The sequence below is a fragment of the Ochotona curzoniae genome, unplaced genomic scaffold (genome assembly GCF_017591425.1).
Source record: "Ochotona curzoniae isolate NIBS_2020 unplaced genomic scaffold, NIBS_Ocur_1.0 scaffold_4683, whole genome shotgun sequence".
NCBI classification, from domain to species: Eukaryota; Metazoa; Chordata; class Mammalia; order Lagomorpha; family Ochotonidae; genus Ochotona; species Ochotona curzoniae.
Genome location: NW_024467121.1, coordinates 17,696,800 through 17,718,464, shown reverse-complemented (window position 1 = coordinate 17,718,464; position 21,665 = coordinate 17,696,800). Strand labels below are relative to the sequence as shown.

At 39.9% G+C, this 21,665-nt stretch overlaps 1 protein-coding gene across 19 annotated transcripts in view; it reads right to left on the bottom strand.

Annotated features, from left to right (window-relative positions):
• Positions 1-21,665, bottom strand: part of CELF2 (CUGBP Elav-like family member 2) — a 353,199-nt gene that overhangs the window by 91,596 nt on the left and 239,938 nt on the right. For all 19 annotated transcript variants that reach the window (XM_040968109.1, XM_040968110.1, XM_040968111.1 and 16 more), the window contains one exon: positions 1,723-1,771. In XM_040968109.1, the coding sequence (XP_040824043.1) occupies positions 1,723-1,771 (49 nt within the window). The remainder of the gene's footprint in view (positions 1-1,722; positions 1,772-21,665) is intronic.

Below are 21,665 nucleotides of genomic sequence, written 5' to 3'. Positions count from 1 at the left end.
TTGTTTTGGGGGGTGAAAAAGGTCAAACTATGTGAAGCAGTTGATGTTTCCATTTTCTGCAAGATTCAAATTCTGTGTTTCTGTGAGTGTTAGATACTTATATAGTAGATGGAATATCAGTTTCATGAGGCCAGGGATCTTGTCTCTTTTGGTGTGTTTCAGGTTAGTTGCTGCAACTGCATCCCTACCCACAGGTATGAAAACAGGGAAATAATCATCAATCAATGAGTAACTACCGTACAAAGGAATGAAGAGATCTGATCTCAGAGCGAGGCAGTGGTAGATTTCAGAACTCTGACACAAAAGACTGTGTTAATGGTAAAGCGGTCTGGGAAAAAGAGACGGACTTATGAAAAGCATAGCACTGGGGCTGGCATCTTGGCTCAGTGGCTAACATCTATTTCCAAGTCCAGCATCCCATATGGGCGCTGGTTTATGTCTTGACTGCCCCACTTACCATCCAGCTTCCTGCTTGTGGCCTGGGAAAGCTGTGGAGGATGGCCCAAATCCGGGATCCTGTACCCACATGGGAGACCTAAAAACTCCTGGCTCCTGGCTTTGGATTGGCTCAGCTCCGGCTGTTATGGCCATTTGGGGAGTGAACCAGTGGATGGAAGATCTTTCCACTTTTCCTTCTCTCTGTAAATCTGCCTTTACAATAAAAATAAATACATCTTAAAAAAATAGCACAGAACTGATGAGAAAATGGTGGTTAGTAAAGCACTGAAGTGTGCTCCTCAAGAGAGGAATGCTGCGACAAACTGAGTGCCAGCGGCATCACACAATGACTTTAGATTTTCTTAAAAACTCTCTTCTCTGTGGAGAAGCCAGAAAATGGGATGCACTACAATTAGCAAAAAAATACCTTGTGGAGAGATTTAGAGCCCAATCATAATTTACATTTGCAGATATGTAGATCTCTAAGTGCATGGCTTCTGCCCTGATTACTAATTAATGAGGTGCAAAACTGCCTGTTGGAAGCAAACAGTGCTGATTATGTCAGTCTTGTGGGACAGAGAAGCTCTGCAGCCTAAGAAGGTAGGGGATTCTTTTAATATACATCTCAGGAAATTAAAAGAACAAAAAAGGGAAGAAGGCAGCTTGTAGAAATGGAAGCAAAAGCTTGAGAGAGAATTGTAAGCTTACTGATCCTCATGTGTCTTAGAGAGGCACATGTCAGTTCTTTCATGGATTTCATCAAATGCGTATTTTTGTGCCAAGTGTACACTTATTTAATCAGCAGCCTGCATTCTGATGTAAATACATAGATAGAATTTAGAAAACAGGGCAATAGGAAAGGCTATAGTCTCCAAGTCAAAGAGGAACAAATGGGAAATTCAAAATCAAATGAAAGCCTAATTTTTACAGGACAGTTCTTCCTTTCCTGTTCATGGCCTCTGCCCACCCATCGGATGCCCGCATGTCGTTCTGCTGCAGGAGGTAAGTAAGCGTCATATGGTATAGGGTCACAGGGAAGGCCCCAAACAGAGGGACATGGAAAACTAGTCTGTGTAACACTCTCACAGAGCACACCATCAGAGAGAAATGAGACAGGGGTGTGGAATGCACATGTCTCTGGACATGCTGACCACAGTGGAAGGTTCCTGGAGCAGAGCTCTCTGCTTCTCACAGAAAAAAACAGCTGGGGCTGGCTCCCCCTCCCCCCACCTGACTTTGTAAAGCAGCACACATTATTAAAAGAGACAGTTGATTACCACCTACCGTTTGATTTTTCACTATCTGCAGGTTTCATCTGAATGGGATGATGCATCTAAAAACACAAAAGTGAGAAAGTAAAGACAGATTGAACAACTGTAAAAACAGTCTCAGAAATTTGATACTATTCATCTTGAGTGTTGTTTTTGTTATAAGGGCACACAAGACTACTCCCAAATAAGATTAACTAAATTTAAAAAGGACGCCTTTTTTTATGTTTGGATATAATATTGTAAGCCTTCTAAGTCATGAGACACTTGAACAAAGTGCTTGAAAGTTGGCCTTTGGAGTCAGTCTTCAGTTTCAAATCTGATTCTGGTCTCAGTGTTCACTACAACTACCTGTGACCTTGGGTAAGTGTGTTCTCTAAACTTCTGCCTTCTCATCTGAGATGCAGCTAACACTTGTGTAGCAATGTTAAGTGCTTCAGAAGCACACAAAAGGTTATAACTAAAAATATTAGTTATTGTTATTAATATAAAATAAGTACAGGTTGTCTTTGTTCCTCTTCAGATCACTCAGTATGTCTGCTATGTGGAATTTTCTTAGGTCTCATGATTCTGAGTAATTTGAAGTCCAGAAGTTGACTGATTTAGGTGCCAGTGCCAAATGTTTCAATCCAGAAAAGGAATGCAGAGGCACAGGAAGAATGTAAGGAAAACAGGAACTGAATAGAGAAGGAGGTAGGGAATGAAGGAGAAAGGGACCTCAACATAATGTTCAGTGTATATGCAAAAGCAGAGATAACCTGAGACAGAGCCAGTCTGAGGTCCTGAATCCTAGTAGAGCTGGACGGCTCACAGTCCTCCACATAATGCTGATCACACCACCGTGCACGATCCAGTTTACTCCAAGCACAGAACGCTACCATTTCCAATTAAAATAAATTCCTCAAACTACTTTCAAAGGTCCTCCTGCTTCATATTTCATCATACCCCAAGGAACACAGAAGCCACAGGGTGGATGGAATCACTGGCTGTGCAAATGCTTTTATTATAATGGGTCCCGTTCTCTCTGAACCTTTAATTTCCCCAGTGGACTTCCACCACTTGCAAGCAGCAGCTCTGGTTTTTTTTTTTTTTCTAATTTAAATGAAAGGGGAATGTACTCAGCTCTGACACTTAATATGATAGGAAATTATTATCAGGTAGCCCATGCTCACCTCATGCCTGTCAGGGTCCTCAAAACACACGAGGAGGGGGAAAGAGGAAGAATTCGACATGGGAAAACAGGCTAAATAATGCAGAGCGGTTGGATTTCTCCTAAAGGGCAAGGTGACCTTATGTATAAAACTTGGTCCTTGAGATGTGGGGTCTACTATTATTCCTTCTTTCTTCATTAATCTATTCAATTTATGCAGCAGAGACTACAAGTTGACCAATCTTTTCAGAAGAGTGTAATTTATGCCTTACAAAACACGCAGAGGTCAACTGAAAAATCCCTTACGCATTGTCTCTATTCTACAGTAAGAGAGAAATGAAAATAAATGGAGAAAACAATCATCGGGTCTGATATTCTTTACAGCCTACATCTGCCTACACGTTCAGTAAACATGGAAGACACAGCCTGTGTGTCAGGCTCCAGGTTAAAGACTGGGAATAAGCTTATGTGGAGAAGTTCCTCTCTCCTTTAGGTGCTTACAGGATGGTGGGGGAAGCATCAATCCAAACAGGTGCATGCCAGAGGAAAGGGAAACCTCTGCTGATCTAGAGGCGCAGGTATTCACTTCTCTGGCGAAGCAAGCAATGATTTCCCCAAAAAGGTGACACATGGGTAGAGTCTTTGAGCTTGCCAACAGAGGAAGGGCAGAATGATGTATAAAGTCTCTGAGAAATTCCATATCATTATACAGTTGTGAGACAGAGAGTAATATCTTACAGCAAGGAGATAAAACCTAAGCAGGGAACACCATGAGAAAGGGATTGAAGGGGAGTGAACCTCAGGTCTTGGATGGGCTTGTAAACTACTATTTCCAGAAGATAAACTGTGTAGCGAAGTTAGGAAACTTTGTGGAAGACATGAAAAAAAGGACAGGGATGGAAGACAGAAGGTGACATCTTTTCTTTCAAGTTTGGAAATACTTTGAATTTGTACAGTGAATAGGCCGAAAAGAGACTAATGGGATTCACAGTCTAAACACAAAGGAGACAAGTAAACCAACATGATATATAGGACACAAAAATGACAGAGATGTTCCTACTGCATATCATGATGGTTCATGTGCATCTACTTTAAACAACGTTGGCAAACTTCTGAAGAGGAACACAAAGCACTGTAAGTGTTTAGCTTCATGTGTGAAGGCCAATACAACTGGAGGAAGTCTGGGAGTGGCAGGAGTCAAATCATTCTGCATTTAAGCTGTAAAGGATCCTACAAATATCACAGTCCCATGCTCTCAGCTGACGATCTGAAGAGAATAACGTGATTTCACGAACAACACCGAGCGGGTTAATGGCAGAGTGGAGATGAAAAATCTAGTTCCAACTCCTAACCCTGTGATGACCCCCTCTACCACATTGCTTTTCCATGTCCAACAAGGGACTTGGACTTATGAGGCTTTGATTCAGAACTGCAGACTTCCCTCACTGAAAAAGCCAGACCAACACTGGTTGGAAGGCATCTGCAATATTCCTTAGGTGAAAGTAATCCTTCCCTTTTCTCAATCCCTTAACATTCTAGCTCTGTAACTTTATGACTAGTATTACACTAAGACTTTGCTCTTCATTTTCTTGTAGCTGCTCAGTTTCTGACTTAAAACTACCCAGAAAGCTCAGGTAAGCAATAGAGGTAGCAATAAAGCAGCTATTGCCACTGTGAACTTGAATTTTATTTTGTTTTTTCCTGGGCTCAGGGCATGAGGTAGGTATTGGCTGAACCTCAGAGAGCTGGGCTGTCATACTCTGTGCTGGCTTCTGAAAGGGCAGTAATCCTACTTTAGGTATGCTCTGAAAATAATTTAAATAATGCATAAAGTCCTGTGACCTTCTTAAACAAAGCTGTTCAATCAGTACTGTTTTAAGAATTGCTCATTTTCAAGAGCTGCTCATTTTAGACACAAATTGCTGATCACACATAGGATGTAACTGTCAAAGAAGATCAAGAATGGTCTGGAGCATTTGTTCTCATAACGTTTCCTCCAAATTTCATGATTCTAAGAACTGGGAGATTTCTTGAGTGGATCAGGGAATTTTTTTTTTAAACAAGATTTATTTGTTCTTCTTGGAAAGCCAGATTTACAGAAAAGGAGACAGAAAGATCTTCCATCTGCTGGTTCCTTCCCCAAGTGGCTACAACAGCTGGAGCTGAGCTGATCCAAAGCCAGGAGCCAGGAGCTTCCTCTAGGCCTCCCATGTGGGTGTAGGGTTCCAAGGCTTTGGGCCATCCTCAACTGCTTTACCCGGCCATAGAGAGGTGGAGGGAAGTGGAGCAGCCTGGATATGAACTGGTGCCCATATGGGATCCCAGCATATGCAAGGCCAGGACTTCAGCCACTAGGCTACCTTGCTGGGCCTAGAACTTACTGTTAAAAGAGTTAGCATTCTAATTCAGATTTTCAAGTTACAACAAAGGAGTTACTTCCCTACAACAGGGATTATTTTAAAGATTTGATGCAATAAAATGCTAGGACTACTCATTCATTTATTTGTAATTTATCAGTCACTATGGTAGACACTGGGAATGCAATGGTGAGGAAGAGTTCTCATCATGATGAAGCTTGTAGTACAAAAGCAGATGCACATTTCTCAGAGTATGGTATGGTGTACTGAGAAGCAGTGTGCGAAGTCAAAGGAATATTCCAACACAATTCAAGGAAGAGCAAACAAGAAGGTCTCCCAGATGATGCAATGTTCAAGTTTATCCTGGAAGCAATTTTGGTTTTAACTGGGAAATCTCCCAGAAAATCTCCAGGACAACATACTTGAAGACATACAGCAAGAAAAAAGAGGGTTAGGTGTTACTGAAGAATGACGATAAAACATTCTAACCAACAGAGGGAGTTATTACAGATCATTCAGCAAAATACCTAAAGCACAGGAAGGCTAATAATGAGGAATATACTTACAGCTGGGGGGAAAAAATTGAAGAAAGAAGAATCCAATACATGTCTATTCAACTCCGAATTAAGTCACCCCAGGCACAAGAACTAGCCTCTAAAGATCATCATTTTTCTCAGCTCTTTTTTCAAGAACTACAGATGAATGGAGTCAGTGGGAGCAGAGCTGCTGCCCTTCCACAATGCATCCATCTCGACTAGAGAACTTGGCCACCTCTGCTGCTGCAGGAGTCCTCGCCAACACATGCCCTGCCCTTGGAACTGCTGACGGCAGTGAACAGCGAGAAGTCCCCAAGAATAGGACAGTCAGTATTCCAAACTCACATGTCCTGCCAGTTGTAAGGGACTCTCAGAGTCAGGCTTGAAGCTTGTCCCTCTGAAGATACCTCCTTCCCTCTGTGAGCACATGAACTTCAAGGATTTTTGCAAGGAGTCTTTCAACAGACAGGTTAATTAAACGGAGGCAGTGCCTCCACAGCATTGAGAACTGGCTATATCTGAAAATATATTCAGTGGTCTAAAGTGTAAGGATCTGTCTAAACTATCTGACAAGCCCAGAAATTTATTAACATCATCCTCTGAAATTCAGTGTAGTGTTCTTGAGTCATGATGCAATACAATTTTGAATCTATTATTTGGTCTTCCAACTCCAGCTTCTTTGAGCATGATTTTTATCAGGGCAGTGATTGGAATAACGTTTTTGCAAATAATCTGTTCATGGCAGTAAATGTACTTAACCTATTTACCCTAACCTTTTTTTTTTTAAGATTTATATATTTTTAATTGGAAAGGCGGATATACAGAGAGGAGGAGAGACAGAGAGGAAGATCTTCCTTGTGATGGTTCACTCCCCAAGCGGCTGCAACAGCTGCAGCTAAGCCATTCCGAGGCCAGGAGCCAGGAGCTCTTCCAGGTCTCCCATGCAGGTACAGGTTCCCAAGGCTCTGGGCTGTCCTCGACTGCTTTCCCAGGCCACAAGCAGGGAACTGGTTGGGAACCCGGGATTAGAACCGGCGACCATCTGGGATCCCAGGGTGTGCAAGGCGAGGACTTTAACCACTATGCTATCGTGCTGGGCCCTATTTACCTTAACCTTACATTCCCATGAATAAAAGGCTTCTAAATGCATTTCTTAGATTTTTTTTTTTGCCTTTACATGTATTTTTCATCTCATTGTAGAATAATATTTTGGCTAAAATTACTAAAATTATGTATATCTATACACACACTGGCTACATTTTTGGTTTCTACTTAGTTCTGTTTAGTTAAAGACAAATGAAATATAATGGAAGGGGGGAATTTTTAAGGGTTCCCCCTTCAGATAAAGTGGATTTGGAGGTCAGCATATTCCTTAAAGATCAGTAACCGACTGTCCCTGTGTGTACGATACGTGCTGTGAGGGCTGAGCCGTTCAGACCACAGCACTGTTCCTACAGCATCCTCCAGAATGGATTTCAGGGTCTGATTAGACTTGTAAAGAGGGGAAGCTCTTTAATGATAAGGCCCTGGTCCTTTCTCTCCCAAAGCTAAGATCATGCACCAGTGACAGCAGGCAGCTGCTTCTCTCTCGACTCAGGTTGTTGTCTTATGCCTCCGTTCCTGCCATCCTGACAGGAAGTTGTCAGCGATGTAGCAGCGAATAAGCCTTTCCCTTCATTCTACTTCTGACTGCCATTGAGCTCCTTCCTCCTCTTATCCCTACACACACACACACACACACACACACACACACATACACTCTCACTCACTCACTCCTCTCTTTCCAAGAACTGAGCTGTACGCCCTTGGTCGTCAGAATGGCTGAACTCTGATTGGATCTGATGCCCCTTATCGCTGAATATGTTGACCTTCAATTTGTCACAGAAGAGTCCAGCTGCAGCTCATGAAAATGAAAATGAGGATACACTTTGGAGCCAAGCCATGACTCCAAGCCTGTAGGGGTAACTGTGAGGATGGAGAGGGGCATGCTCTGGCAACAGCTGTCACTGCGGACGTTCTGATGTTGCCACGTGGCAGCGGCAGGGATGAGGCTGACCACAGAGCAGCAACATTCACTGATCACCTCTCTAGAGATCCCATTACAGACAAAGTCCAGTGTGATTTCTCCCAAGCTCTCCGGCTGTCCCGTGACGCACAAACGGAAGGATGGAGCCCTTGGGGGAAGGAAGCAGCTGACGGGAGGATGGCAAGACTGGTTTCTCACACATCGGAGAACTCATGTCGAAACTTATTTAACCCCAGCCATCATCAATTGATGAGCTAACCACCTTTAACACAAGATTCAATAAAACATGCCATTTTTAAACCTAGAATGGGTTTTACAGAGTCACAGTTACGCATCTCATTATTAAACCTACCCTGACCTGCTGAGAAAGTGGCCGTGCCCGCACATATTATAAGCTTAATCCCCATAAAATATTTAAAAGTAGAGAAAAGGGAAGGGAAAAAAGTTCACAAAGAGCTGTGTGCCAAAACGAAAAAAAAAAAAAATTAAGGGATTGATCAAGCAAAGACAAATGAGTATTTTCTTTCACATTATGAAAACACAGAAATGGTGTTCATATCTCACTTGGATAACAGGTTTGAAATATCAAAACCACCTATACTTTCTGGCTTGGTCTCAAAAAGTTTAATGACTGGTTCAAATAATTTTCAGAAGAGTTGTCATAAATTGGAGGCAGGTCACCTTCACTCCCCACCCCCACAGATGTCACAGGATCTATTTATGTCTCCAAAGCTTTAGGGTTTTTGCCCCTTCTCTCTAGGTAAGTGAGGGTTTGTTCTTCATAACAGAAATGGGGGGAAGCAATGGGAAGCTGCAAGGATGTCCAATGAACCCACAGATTTTCTTTCTTTTTAAAATGCTTAATAGGTTGGTAAGCCTGCTAGAATATCTTTCATATAACAGTATAGTATGCCTGCCAGAATATCTTTCATATGTCACTCTTCACGAATATAGATGACAAAAAAAAATCCTTTATCAGATCAGTAAAAACCAGCTTTTATCATTGAGACAAAGTCAGATGTGGAGTTCATGGCTGCACCTAGACGAGAGGAAATGGAGAATGTAGGCTTTGTGTGTCTGTGTATGCGTGTGTGGAAACAGAGGAGGACAACTTCAATTTTTGAGACGGTGTTGTAGGCTGCATATGCTAAATAATTTAATTTTCATAACAGGCTTATGAGATGGGTGCATATATGAAACAAAGAGGAGAGAAGAAAAATGATCTGGCTGGGTGATTTAAGACAAGTTAGATAATGTGGCAAGAAAGTAGTGAAGCAAGGATTCAAACCCAGAGTTGGGACAAGGACCAAAGTCTGTTCTTTGTTTGAGCCCTAGCACAGACAGACCTACATAGCAATGCTCGACAGTCTAAAACATAACTTCTTTCCATAGTAGCCTAAGGAATGCTTGGGTTTCCTCCCAAATTAGAAAGTCATATGTTAATGAGGATTGCACATGTGTATTGAACACACATATTCCAGTATATTCACAATATTTACATAACACACATAAAATTCCAAAATTTAAAAAATTTGCTCTCAGAACAAATGTTTTGTCTGAATTTTCTTCATGAAAGAGCATAGCAAGCAAGCTTAAAAGTCACAATGAGAAAAAAAAAAAACCACATGGTTTCTAGTCGAGGAAGTACAGCCCCAGCCAGTGCAGCACTATGTGCACATGTCCTGAGGTTCCGTGCTACTTTAACATCCGCTATCTCTCAGGCCCTTGAGTAAGACTGAGAAGATGGAATAAGACAAATTTCTCTCACAGGGTACACTCTCCGAAATGTTCTATACTTGTGTTTATAAGAAGTAAACTGACAACACATGATTAGCTATAAATTATTCTGTAAGAGGAAAACACTGGTTTCTACTCACTGACATTAACTGATGTTAATTTTGGTGGCCTAGTCACAAACTCACAGAGCAGAGAAATCCACTGGGATCTAGAAAACAAACTGAAACATGCACACTTGTTTTTTGAGTAAGCCATCATTCACACAAGGCGGCTCTGGATTGTGTAAGCTCTGTTTATTTAAATACTGCTTTGGAATTTCTGGAGAAAAACATTACACTTTGAAGACGCAAATTCCATGGTGTAAATACAGTAAACAGGAATCTTTGATTCTTTGAGTTGCAGTGCTATTCCAAAACACTTGTGTGCATCATGGTTAAGTGAGTTAACAGGCGAGGCACACAGAAAACATTCAATCAATACTAACTGACACAGTTTTATAAAACTGATGCAAGCCAAGGGGAAAAAAAGGGAGCAATGTAAAGATGACAATAACGTAGCAACAAAAGTTATTCTCCCTTTACCTTTGAAAAATCACACTGTGTGTATGTGTGGGGGGCACTAGTAGAAATAAATGATGATTCATTTCTAAGAGTAACTGGGACACATTCAACACTGAGGCACTGCCAGCCTATCAGCTGATAAAGTCATCACTACTTCACATAGTACCGGAGTTTTGCTGTGGAAAAAAGGAAAGGTCTTGGGGCTAGTGTTGCAGTACGTGGGGTTAAGTTAGGATGTGGTACACCCACATCTTATACTGGAGTGTGGGTTCTAGTTCTGCTTAACTCTGCTTCTAGTCCAGATTCCTGTTGTGGCATTTGGGACCTGAACCACCAGATGAAAGATCTCTCGCTCTACCTTCTGATTGGATGAAAATATACAAAATAATAAAAAGCTCTTAATAATAATAATAGTCTCATTTTGAAATGAAGAGAACATGTTGTAAAGAACGGCCTTGTTTGGTCAACTGGATACATAGCCAGTATTGCTCAGCTTTCAGTTTTTTCTTTTATTTTTAAAATTTGTTTTATTTTTATTGGCAAGTCAGATATACAGAGAGGAGGAGGAGAGAGATGAAGATCTTTCATCCAATGATTCACCCCCCAAGTGGCCGCTATGGCCAGAACTGAGCTGATCTGAAGCCAGGATACTGGAGCTTCCAGGTCTCCCATGCAGGTGCAGTGCCCCAAGGCCTTGGGCCATCCTCAACTGCTTCCCCAGCCACAAGCAGGGAGCTGGATGGGAAGCAAGGCTGCTGGGACTAGAACCGGCGCCCATACAGGATCCTGGTGCATGCAAGGTGCCAGGTTAACGTGTCGGGATCTGCTTTTTTCATATATGCCATTAATCCAATGACGGAAAAAAACACTGAGGCAAAAATTATTTGCATGTGATTACAAATTGCCTTTTTAGCTCTAACAGCACCTACTTACAGTTATGTTAAAGTCACACAGGATACTAGTGAGGAAGAAAACAAGCAATGTAATCATTTAGTCTTGGCAAAAAAGTAAAATAAAATATTGCAGGAAAATTAGATTACTCTGGGTGGAATTCTATGAGGGAATTTGGAGTCTGTTACGGTGATTAAGTCATCATTTCTGACAGATTACTCTAATCGGCTGTCAAATAACATTCCACAACCCCATCTGTAACTTGGCATCCTTGTTACTCAGCCTGTGTTATCCTCTGTATAGAAAACACACACCAACCAGAGGAAGTACAGCTTAGCATTATTACACTCATTAGCCATGATTAGGTTTTTCTTTTTCACACTAAATATAACAACACAAGTTTTCATTGTGCAGTATTTATTCTTAAAATGAGAAAAAAATGAAAAAGCTTATAAGAGGAGACATGGACCATGAATGAAAAAATAACAGTTACGAACAAAGAGTGAGTACAACACTTTTAGAAGCACTACTATTCAAGAATAATTGTAATCATTTTAAAATTTAACTTAGCTAAGGAGTAGTACAGGATGTGAATTATTACAGGTCAGTCTATGTTACTTTTTAACTCTCTAGTCAGATATGGTGCCTAATTAGCTATTGTTTCATTAAAGGTATTGCTATTACTGTATTCAGAAATGTCACTCTGAACAACAATGTCTTTGATGACGTTCTAGCTCTTTCCTGTCACTGGATCTTTACAATGGAATAAACAACCAGACGGCAGATCTTCCAAATGAAAGCAGAGCAATACTAGTTCAGCTTGTACCTATATTTGTCTAGGATTTCCTGTTAGATTTTTATTTACATGGGAGAGAGAGACTGAGTTCCCATTCATTGATTCACTGCATAAACACCCACAACTACTGGGGCCAAGCCAAAGCCAGCGGATCATACTAGGTCTCCTGTTCTGGGGGCAAGAATCAACTTCTCAAGTATCACTTGCTGTCTCCAAGGGTGCACATTAGCAAGAAGCTAGAATAGAAGCAGAGCTGGGCGGGGGGTTGGGGGGGCTGTCTTGGTGTCGCATCAGGCTAATCCTCTGTCTTACAGAGCCAGCATTCCATATGGGCACCAGTTTGTGTCTCAACTGCTCCATCTCCAATCCAATTCTTTGCTTATGGCCTGGGGAAGCAGTGGAGCATGGCTCATACAAAACAGTGGTGAAGATGGAGCTAAATGAAAACACTCAAAACAAGACCTGTAGAATCACAGGGCAGCTGAGGTTGCATTGTTGCAGCTAAAATCGTAGCAAAAGACACCCAGAGCTTTGCGCAAAAATTGAAAGATCATAATCACTACATATTAACCAGCTAAAATTAAGAGGAATGAAACAATTTTTTCTTATCACTGAGTGGGAAATATATCAATATCCTTTCAAATCATAATTTCTTTTGAGAGTCTGTCTTCTACAGTCAGCAACAGATGCTCCAATAACTCATTTTCAGCTATTACCTGCTTGCTTTGTTGGACACACTGCCTGAGAAATGAAAAATACATACTGAAATTATAATGGCTGATGTGACCACTAATAATAACCTGGTAGTACATTTAGGTTTCTAATAGTAGTTTCTCCTTTTCCATAAACATAGTATAAACTCATATTTTAGCAGAAATGAGTTTAGATCAAAAATGAACTATCTTGTTAATACTTGTCTCTATCCAAAATGACCACCTACGGTCTCTGTTCTCACTTGGCCTTTAGCTCTTTTCCCAGAGCCAATTGTTTGTATGTAGTTAGTTCACTTGCACAATTTTCAATATCCAGTCAACCAGCATGACTAACACCCTCCACAGTGGTCCAAGTTGGACAGTGCAGCTTCCCCCTAGTTTCCACTTTGTTTAACTGGTTCTCCTGCCGGGACCCTCATGCCATTTCCTTCCCGGAGTGCCAGCCATCGAACCTGAACTCGGCTTCTCTCCTGGATCTTCTCTGCCTTCTTTCCAGGCTATAGTGTGGATTCCTCCCCATAGGTGAATACCCTTTGGCTGGAATAAATGTGTCAAGACTGTTCTAAGCTTTTGGGCACTCAAAAGAAAATTATGTTGTGATTTGAGAAAGCTGTTCATGTAGCACTACCTCTAGGAAGGCAGAGGGCCTTGGATTTCACTTCTCTCTCACATTAATACTGGGCTTGGTTTAAACTGCGAAGATGTTTTGCCTTTGGGAATGCTCAGTTTGAACTTGTCTTTTCCTCTCATACTCCTGTTACTGTCACTGCTACTGTCCCAGGCAGGTCCTCAGCACAGCTCAACATGGGTTCCTGAAATGCCTTCCTCACTGGCTTGGAATACTGCATTCTAAACCATCTTCAGCATCGTCATTTTTTGAATTTGTCAAAGACTTAGGTTCAGAAATCTTTCCTCTGTGCTCCACAACTTTTAATTATCTGAAAAACTCATTTCTAGCTCCTTGGATTGTATTTCACGAAACTTCTTGCTTTGATCAAAATTTATCTTTCCAGCCACATTTCTTATTATTGTGCCACATTTCTCTTTTTATTGTAGTCACTGAACTCTCTATTCTTGGGAACTTCTACCATAAAAAGACATGATGAAAAAAATATAAGAAAAAAAAACAAAAAGAAAATTAAAAAAAAAAAAACCAAAACAAAGACATGAAGGTCCTTCCCAGGCAAATAAACACAATATTTCATTTGCCCTAATAACTGCTATGTTTTTATGATAGAGAACCTTCCATACTTGGTTTGGCAAATTGTCAGTTTGTGAAACTTACAATACAACTTCATATGTTACCCAGCAATGAAGTTGCATTATTTCTTTTCATATGATTTATAAAAAGCTGAATTTTTATAGCCTATTTTCTTTCTAAGGTTTGCAAAGTTTTCCAACAAGGCATCTGCAATATTTACTACTTTCAATATGAGTTAAGCATCAGTCTTGATGACTTAAAGCAACATTCCACTCTTAATTGGTTACAGAAATGATAAGTATTTCACGTGTAACACAGACATCCTTTATCCACTCAAGGAAGCTTTAAGACTGCTGATCTCATTGATGCTCTACTCAGTAATCTCCAGCTTCCTCTTGACCTTAATCTCAAGCCACCACAAAAATACCCCTTCTTCAACCTAGTTTTCAAAACCTTGGGTTCAAAAGCAGCTAGGAAAATTTAAGTCAAGTGACTTTCATTTTGAAACCTCTGATGAGACACAGACATTTCAAGTAGGCAGAATGATACTGTTGAATTTTGCATTCAAATGGTGCTCCCAAGAGCTTCATTTCTGAGTCCTGAGTTGTCTGAATTGCTTTGCCAGCCACATTTATTAATTAGTGTCTAACATCTCCACCTCCCTGAAAGTTGCAACCTTTCATAAAAAATGTATGATTTGATTGGTTTAGGAATGACAACTTCATTTACACCAGAAAAATAAATACCATACCTCACTCAGCATTCTTTTTCCATTTATTTATTTAACTACCTCCATAGCCCTTTGGGATTTGTACTAAGTGAATGAAATTAGATAACTAGAGCAATTTTCCTTTCTTAATCATGTTTCAGTGAAATGATTAAATCTCTCCCTCTTTTTTTTTCTAAATAAATGAGGCTGGACAAAAAATAATACATAAATAAATTAGATAGATAGATCAGTGGCAAGTCTGGAAAAATGCCTTCAGGGCTATTTCACATCACCCATGTTTAAAATGCAAATCCATTAAGCATCTGAGCAAGACATCTGATATTGTTTTTAGCACCTGTATTTATTCATCTCATTTTCTACAGTAATACTAACTTTGATTGATATTTTGCCAAATGAAAGTCTCCTCCAGTGCTGCTAATTCTTTACGAGTTTAATTTCACTGTCTCATTTTGATTTCCACCTTCTACTCTAACGTGTGAGATCGTTTACCAACTTTGGAAATTACTTGTTGGCAGGGCTTGGGGAAATGATGATGACTGTTCAATTGTTCCATAAATACGCCTATCCTGAAGCTCAGGTTCCTAAAAGACCAAATTCAAGGCCTGGGCTTCGAAGTGTCTTGTGTGTAACCAAACGTTCAATGGTAAGGGTAAAAATACAGGAATGAGAATATGTGAGGTCATATGGAAGAAAGATCAAGAAATACAGTTACACAAAACCCTCTATTGATAGCACTGAATCTGTAACAGCAATTTATACTTTGATGAGTTGCTGAAGTTTTGGAAAGTAGCAGTTAAAGGACATATGGGAAGCTTTGTGAGTTGTTTGTTTGTAGAGAAAATGTCACAGCCAAAATCCTAAGGTCTGGGTTTGAGACTCGGCTTTTCCAATTCCAAGTACTTTCAGTCAGATCATCTGACCTTTTATTAAGTCTAGGTAAACTCATATTCAGATTAAGAATCATATCAGAAAACCTCTACATGATTGCGAGGATTGCATCAAAAATCATATGAAAAGACTGTTAAGTACTGTAAGCTTGCTGAGGTTTTTCAATCATGTAAAGATTAGAGAACAAAAAGGTTTTGTGAATCTGTAGATCGTCCTGTTTTACCTTGTGCTTCTAGTTTTCTCATTGAGTAGGGGTATGCCTGATAAAAATACTGAGAAGGGAAATTGGGAAATGAAAGGATTGAGACCACTCTCCCACCTCTCACCCCATCCCAATAAAGAGGTCTTGAGGTTTAAAACAATTTTTTTTTTTCTTCTGGATAGTGAGTGAGTGTTGACAAATAAAAGTTATTCTGAGAGTTCATTTATGCAACATGGATTTGTTGAGTGCCATTTATGGTGTGAAGCATTAAAGCGTGCCCTGCCAACAGTCCCTCTCCTTAAAAAAAACTAGAGCTCAGTCTGGGGAGACTAGGATCTCAACAACACTCACAGGGAACAATGCATAGCAGGTGAAGGGATGAATATAGGCATATGGCGTTGTAAATTATAATAACGGAACATTTACTTCTACCCTAGAATTATGAGATGGCATGCTGATATGTCATATGCCGGGATACAGTTAAGAAAGTCCTAGAAGCTGAAGAAGGGAGGTTCAGAGTATGAAATTTATATTTTACCTGCTAGACTGAAAAGACTCTCTATTTTTTCCCCGGCCACCTGACACAACAGTGACCAGGCCCTTCTGTAAGTGTGCTGAGGATAATGAACAATGCCAGAGCCCTGACTGCGATTGCAGGCCATCTTCTCTAGTCTCCCAGAGACTTTTTGGAATAAAAGAACATAGTTCTTAGATGGATTGTGCTGAAAATATCTTAATCCCAACTCTGCTTTTATTAGCTTTGATAATCATTGATAAGTCAACTAATAAAGAGTGAATAACTCTAGAGATGCACTAAGTCAGAAAGGGTTCCTCTCACTGATTGGTAACGGGGGACAGAACAATGCAATGCACTCTTTGAACAGCAGAGGAGAAGGTAAAGATGGTTCCCAGCGTTCTGTCTTGGTTGATTTCACCTATTCACAGAAAGAGGACCTGGTTTGTGGAAAGAAGATAATAACTTTAGTATTTGAATTGCCAGTGGATCATCTGGATAGAGCCATTATGTAACAGATATTGGGCATATAATGTTGGGTTTAGCCAAAAATTATAAATGTTTGGCAATTAGCAGCCTACAGAGGTACTAAGTGCTGTAAGAATGAATGCCAGGTGTCTGAGGAAATAACTGTGCCATAAGAAAGAGATAACAGAACTTAAGCAGGGAAACTTTTTTTTAATTTATTCATTTTTCAATGGAAACTCAAATTTAAAGAAAGAAGGAGAGAGAGAAAGATCACTCATTTGCTGGTTCACTATTCAAGTGGCCGCAGTGGCCAGAGGTGAGCAGATCCAAAGCCAGGAGCTTCTTCTGGGTTTCCTACTTGGGGACTGGGTCCCAAGGCTTTGGGCTATCCTCGACTGCCTTCCCAGGCCACAAGCAGAGAGCTGGATGGGAAGCTAGGATATGAACTAGTGCCTATATGAGATCCTGGCACATGTAAGGCGATGACTTTAGCCACTAGGCTACGATGCTTGGCCCAAGCACATTAACTTTTAAGAGATGTAATGCCTATATAAAAAAACTCCTCTACTTTATAAGAAATTATTAATTTCTCCTCATTGTATGATGAAGGCAGTGAGCAGGTTCATGGCTTCAGGTGTCCACATTTTCTTTTATACCTGGCTCTGATCCAATTTAACTTCTTGCAGAATTTAGTTCTGAGCTCTAGGTGAGACCCACTCTTTATTTTGAACAATCAGTTCTGGATCTGGCCAATTAACATACAAGAGGGTTCTTAAAAATTCTACATAGTATATATGTTAAAAAAAACTAAGCATGAATTTTAACTTTCTTGGCACAGAATAAAGAGAACTTTTGATTCCACTTTCCATGAACTTTTGAAAGTACCCGCATTTATACTATTCCATTATTTAAATTATGTAAAACTACACTAATTTTCTGTTCCAATGAATGTTTTAACTGTAAAGTTTTTTAAAGTTACCACTGGAAGTCTTTTATACACACATTATAATAAATCTAGAAGAGAATAACATGTTTAGAAAGACAGAGTCAACACATATATGCAAAATAGCTATGAATATACCCAAGGAATATTGCACAGTATATCCACAGATTCTGTCAATGGGGCTCAATGATGTAGTTTTGTAAGACTCTGAATGCAGCACTTATACTGGGGTACAGCTGGTGCTTGTGGTGCTAGCATCCCATACAGGTGCTGAATGTCTCAATTCTGATCCAGTTCCCTGCTAATATACTTGGGAAATCAGTGGGAGATGATCCATGTGGGAAACATGAAACTACTGGCTCCTGAATTTGGACCAGCCTGTCTCTGGCCATTCAGGCCATTTCAGGAAAATCAATTTCAATCTCTCTCTCTCTTCATTGCTGTTTCTTTCCCCTTCAATCTTTCCCTCTGATTTTCAAATAAATCATATATATACATACATACATATATATATATGAATCACATATACATATGACTTTGGGAGCTAGGCCTTGGGCACAGTGCACTCAGATCTGCTTCACATCAAGGCCCTGACCCACATGCAACATGCTCTTTCATCATCTTCTTTCTGTCCAGAGATAGGAATGGCTATCTCCTTAGCAGCAAATTACACAAAAATATAATGTGCTCTTAAAATGAGTACAGCATGAAATTACTTGGCTGTATCATCAAGGCACAAGGAAGGAGGTGCTGTCAGATTGCCTCCAGGACTATGACATTGCCAGTGCTGCTTTCCTCTTCCTCTTTTACTGATAAAAAAATTTCAGGGCTGATAAAGAGGGTTTAGAGACCAAAGCTCATTTTGAAGAACAAGCTCATGTGCTGATTCTACCACTTGATCCTGCTGCCCTGTGTGCCTGAATTTGGATTTTTCTTCCCTAGCCTAAATGTGAAGGAGGCACATCTGATTCAGAGGCCAAGTAGATATACTGACAAGAAAAGAGTCAGGGTTGCAAATCTAAAAAAAAAAAATAAGGGAGGGAGGGAAGGAGGGAGGAAGGAAAGGAAGAAAGGAACGAGAGAGAGAAGGAAGGAAAGAAAAAAAGGCTAAAATTATCAAAATAAAAACTCAGCTGACACAAGTTTATCCTCAAGAGTTAGTCATCATTTGGGTGTTTCAAATAAAATCAACAGAATACGTTTACTTAGTTGGAAAGGAAGCCTGGTTGTCTTCCTCTTCTCCGCATTCTTTCTCGATCCCCTGTTGTGTTTTGGTCCAGCACATTACCAATTTGATTTCATACCAGTTTCTTCTCTGGGTCCCACCCCTCTTTGTTTCCATTTCCCCACAGACCCTTTTTCACTTTCTGTCTCTCTGGGCAGTAAGCACAGTCACTCCCTGATGTTGAACGCCTGATAAGCCATGACTGCTAATTTATGTCAATGCTGGCCGTGCTACATCTCAGTGTTCGGGCTCCCAGACTGCTAACCAGCATGTCTGTTGTACTTGAAGTGACTGAGAATCATCCAAAATGTGAAAAATTTCTCCAGACCCACAAGAAGTCAGGATGGAAAACAATTCACCCAAGGGTAGATTTCACAACTGTTTAGGGAAGATGACATTCTTTTTAAGCCTCCCAAATTTTAGAAACATACACGCAAAAAGTATGTGTTTATAATGAGATAGTATATTCTACCCTAGCATTCATGTGATAGTGAATTTTTTTTTTTAACAGAGTCTTTCAAGCTGTGTATATCAAGAGAAACAGGCTAATAAATACTTTGCTTTCTTGGTAAGGAATTTCAAGTTCATGAATGATAAAACAGCAGGGATTCACTCCTATGGTTTCTGTGAGGTGGAAACGAGCTGCCAAGTAACACAAATGAACTACTTGTGGCAGGCAGGACATTGTTCCTTGTGCAGTAGAATTAGCTTAATGTGACCAGAAAAACTGTGCTTAATATAGCACCGATTCCAGTCATCCCTTTAGAGTATGGGATATATTAATTCTGTGGAAGTCCCATTCAGAGGTTCCCCAGCAGGTTTCTGAGTATGAATGGCAATAAAAACTAGAGATGACCAATCAAACTTGCTGGAAAACACAGTCTACACTTGCATTCCCATCAACTTCTTCACTAGGCTTCCCTGATGGTCAGCTTACCTGATAGCATTGGTAGGTCTGATCCCGCCAATATAGCCTCCTTACTACATGGCTGTAAGATTTTTATTAATTAGCCACAATTACATGGCATTCTGACAGACACACATCCATACAATTTGACTTATCCATCACTGCAGTCACTTATGTATATTTGAGGTGAGAACTGGGAACCAAATTTAAACACAGGTCTATAGGGTTAGGGTGCCAGACAGTGTGTTATTTCCAACACATTCTCAGATGATGCCAATGCTACCAGTCCCTGGACCACACTTTGAGTAGTAGGACTTGAAGGAAGAGATTCAGTTACACAGAATAGATCCTCAACACATTCAGATGGAGAGAACAATTTGATCATTATAACAGTTCTTGTGGTTGGGGAAGAATTATTCTCCCACTAGGTTTTATTAAGCTTGTCTGTACACCGGAATCACTTGAAGAACTTCAGAAATATCAGTGCCAGGCTTCTACCCAAGAGATTCTTGTTTTATATGTCTGTGTTGTGGTGTAGGCATACCTGGTTTTGAAGGGTACTGCATCATAAGTACTAGTCTAATTATAGATACAAATAGGTTCACGAATAAAAGGTCACTATCATTTTTCCCCTTCACCAATTTATTACTAGTTTAAATGCCTATTATATTATTTTAGGTAAATATCTAGAGAAAATACTATTTTCTTTTGGGGTTTTTCTCAGAGTGACACAGCCATTTCTCAGAGAATGAAAACAAAAAAAATCAAACACCAGGATCAGGCATAAAATCAGAGAGTGTCATGGCAGACAGAGACTGACAATTTAGGCTCTGATTTTCTGATTCTTTAAAATGTTGACTTTGGCGTAATTGTGCAGAGAAAACAAAGGGAGATAATTTCTAAAAACAGGAATGGATCCAGGACAGGGAGGCCTGGTTTGTTACTTCTACATCACTAACTGGTTGTATGGCCTTCATCACGCCACCTGACTTCACTGGCCTTCAGCTTCCTCATCAATCAAGTGAGGAGTTTGGACATCCTAAAGTCTGTAATCTACAGTTAGGCCTGAACTGCTTTTTCTCCACGGCTCCTTTGTTTCTCTTTGGACTCATAATATTCAAATAGACAGAAACCCACTGAAACTTGCTATAGGAGTCCCTGGACTTTTGATTCTTATTTTTTCCCTTATTAATATTTATTTTTTTAAAAAAATAACCTAGAAACTTTACATCTGGGGAATTCAGAGGCAGGTATGATTTAGGTAATTCAGTGACTAGATTCTTTAATGATTACATGGTACTTTCAAGGGTGTGTGTGCATGTGTAAGGAGCTGTGGGTATGGCTAGTGCCTCTGTCAGACAATGTAAGAAGAAATTCAGAAGAAATGTAAGACAAAATCGAACATGGCCATGCTATAGCTCCCACACTTAAGGAGCTTATAAATATTAGTAAATCATAAATAGAATTTTGGCAATGCATTAGGTATACAGGATGAGGTTAGCCTGAATTATACAAAATATCTTTTGCATATATTTATATCTAGTCGGAAAAGGTCAATTATTAGCCATAACAGACACTGACTTTTTTTATTAGAAATTTCTCACAAGTATGTAGGTACTTTCACTCACAAATTTGGGATGACAGTTGCAGTTGAAAAGGCAACTAGAATAAGAAAACAACTTTTCTTTTTATTATTTAGTATTTTGTATTATTTACATGAGACTTGGTACACAGAAAACTTGACATAATTTTCAGGTCATAAAATTCGATAAACATTAATCATTACTTCTACAGACTGAATTTGAACTGTTACTGGGGTAGATTCCAATGGCCACTGAAAATAAGCACCATGCAGCAAAATATTTATGGAACTAAAATTTTCTAGAAGCATATTTATCTTGAGGTTGTGTAATTACTGTTGTGACTATATATGAGCGCATACTACACAAGGGTTCTTCAAGCTCAAGAAAAGGCCTATTATAAAACCAAGCACAGATTGTAAAACTTTTACATTAAAACAATCATCTTTACTTCCAATATCTGTAAGTTTTTGAAGTACCCTTGCAAATACATCTTCTAATTCCTATGCCTTGTTGACACTTCCATACATTGCGC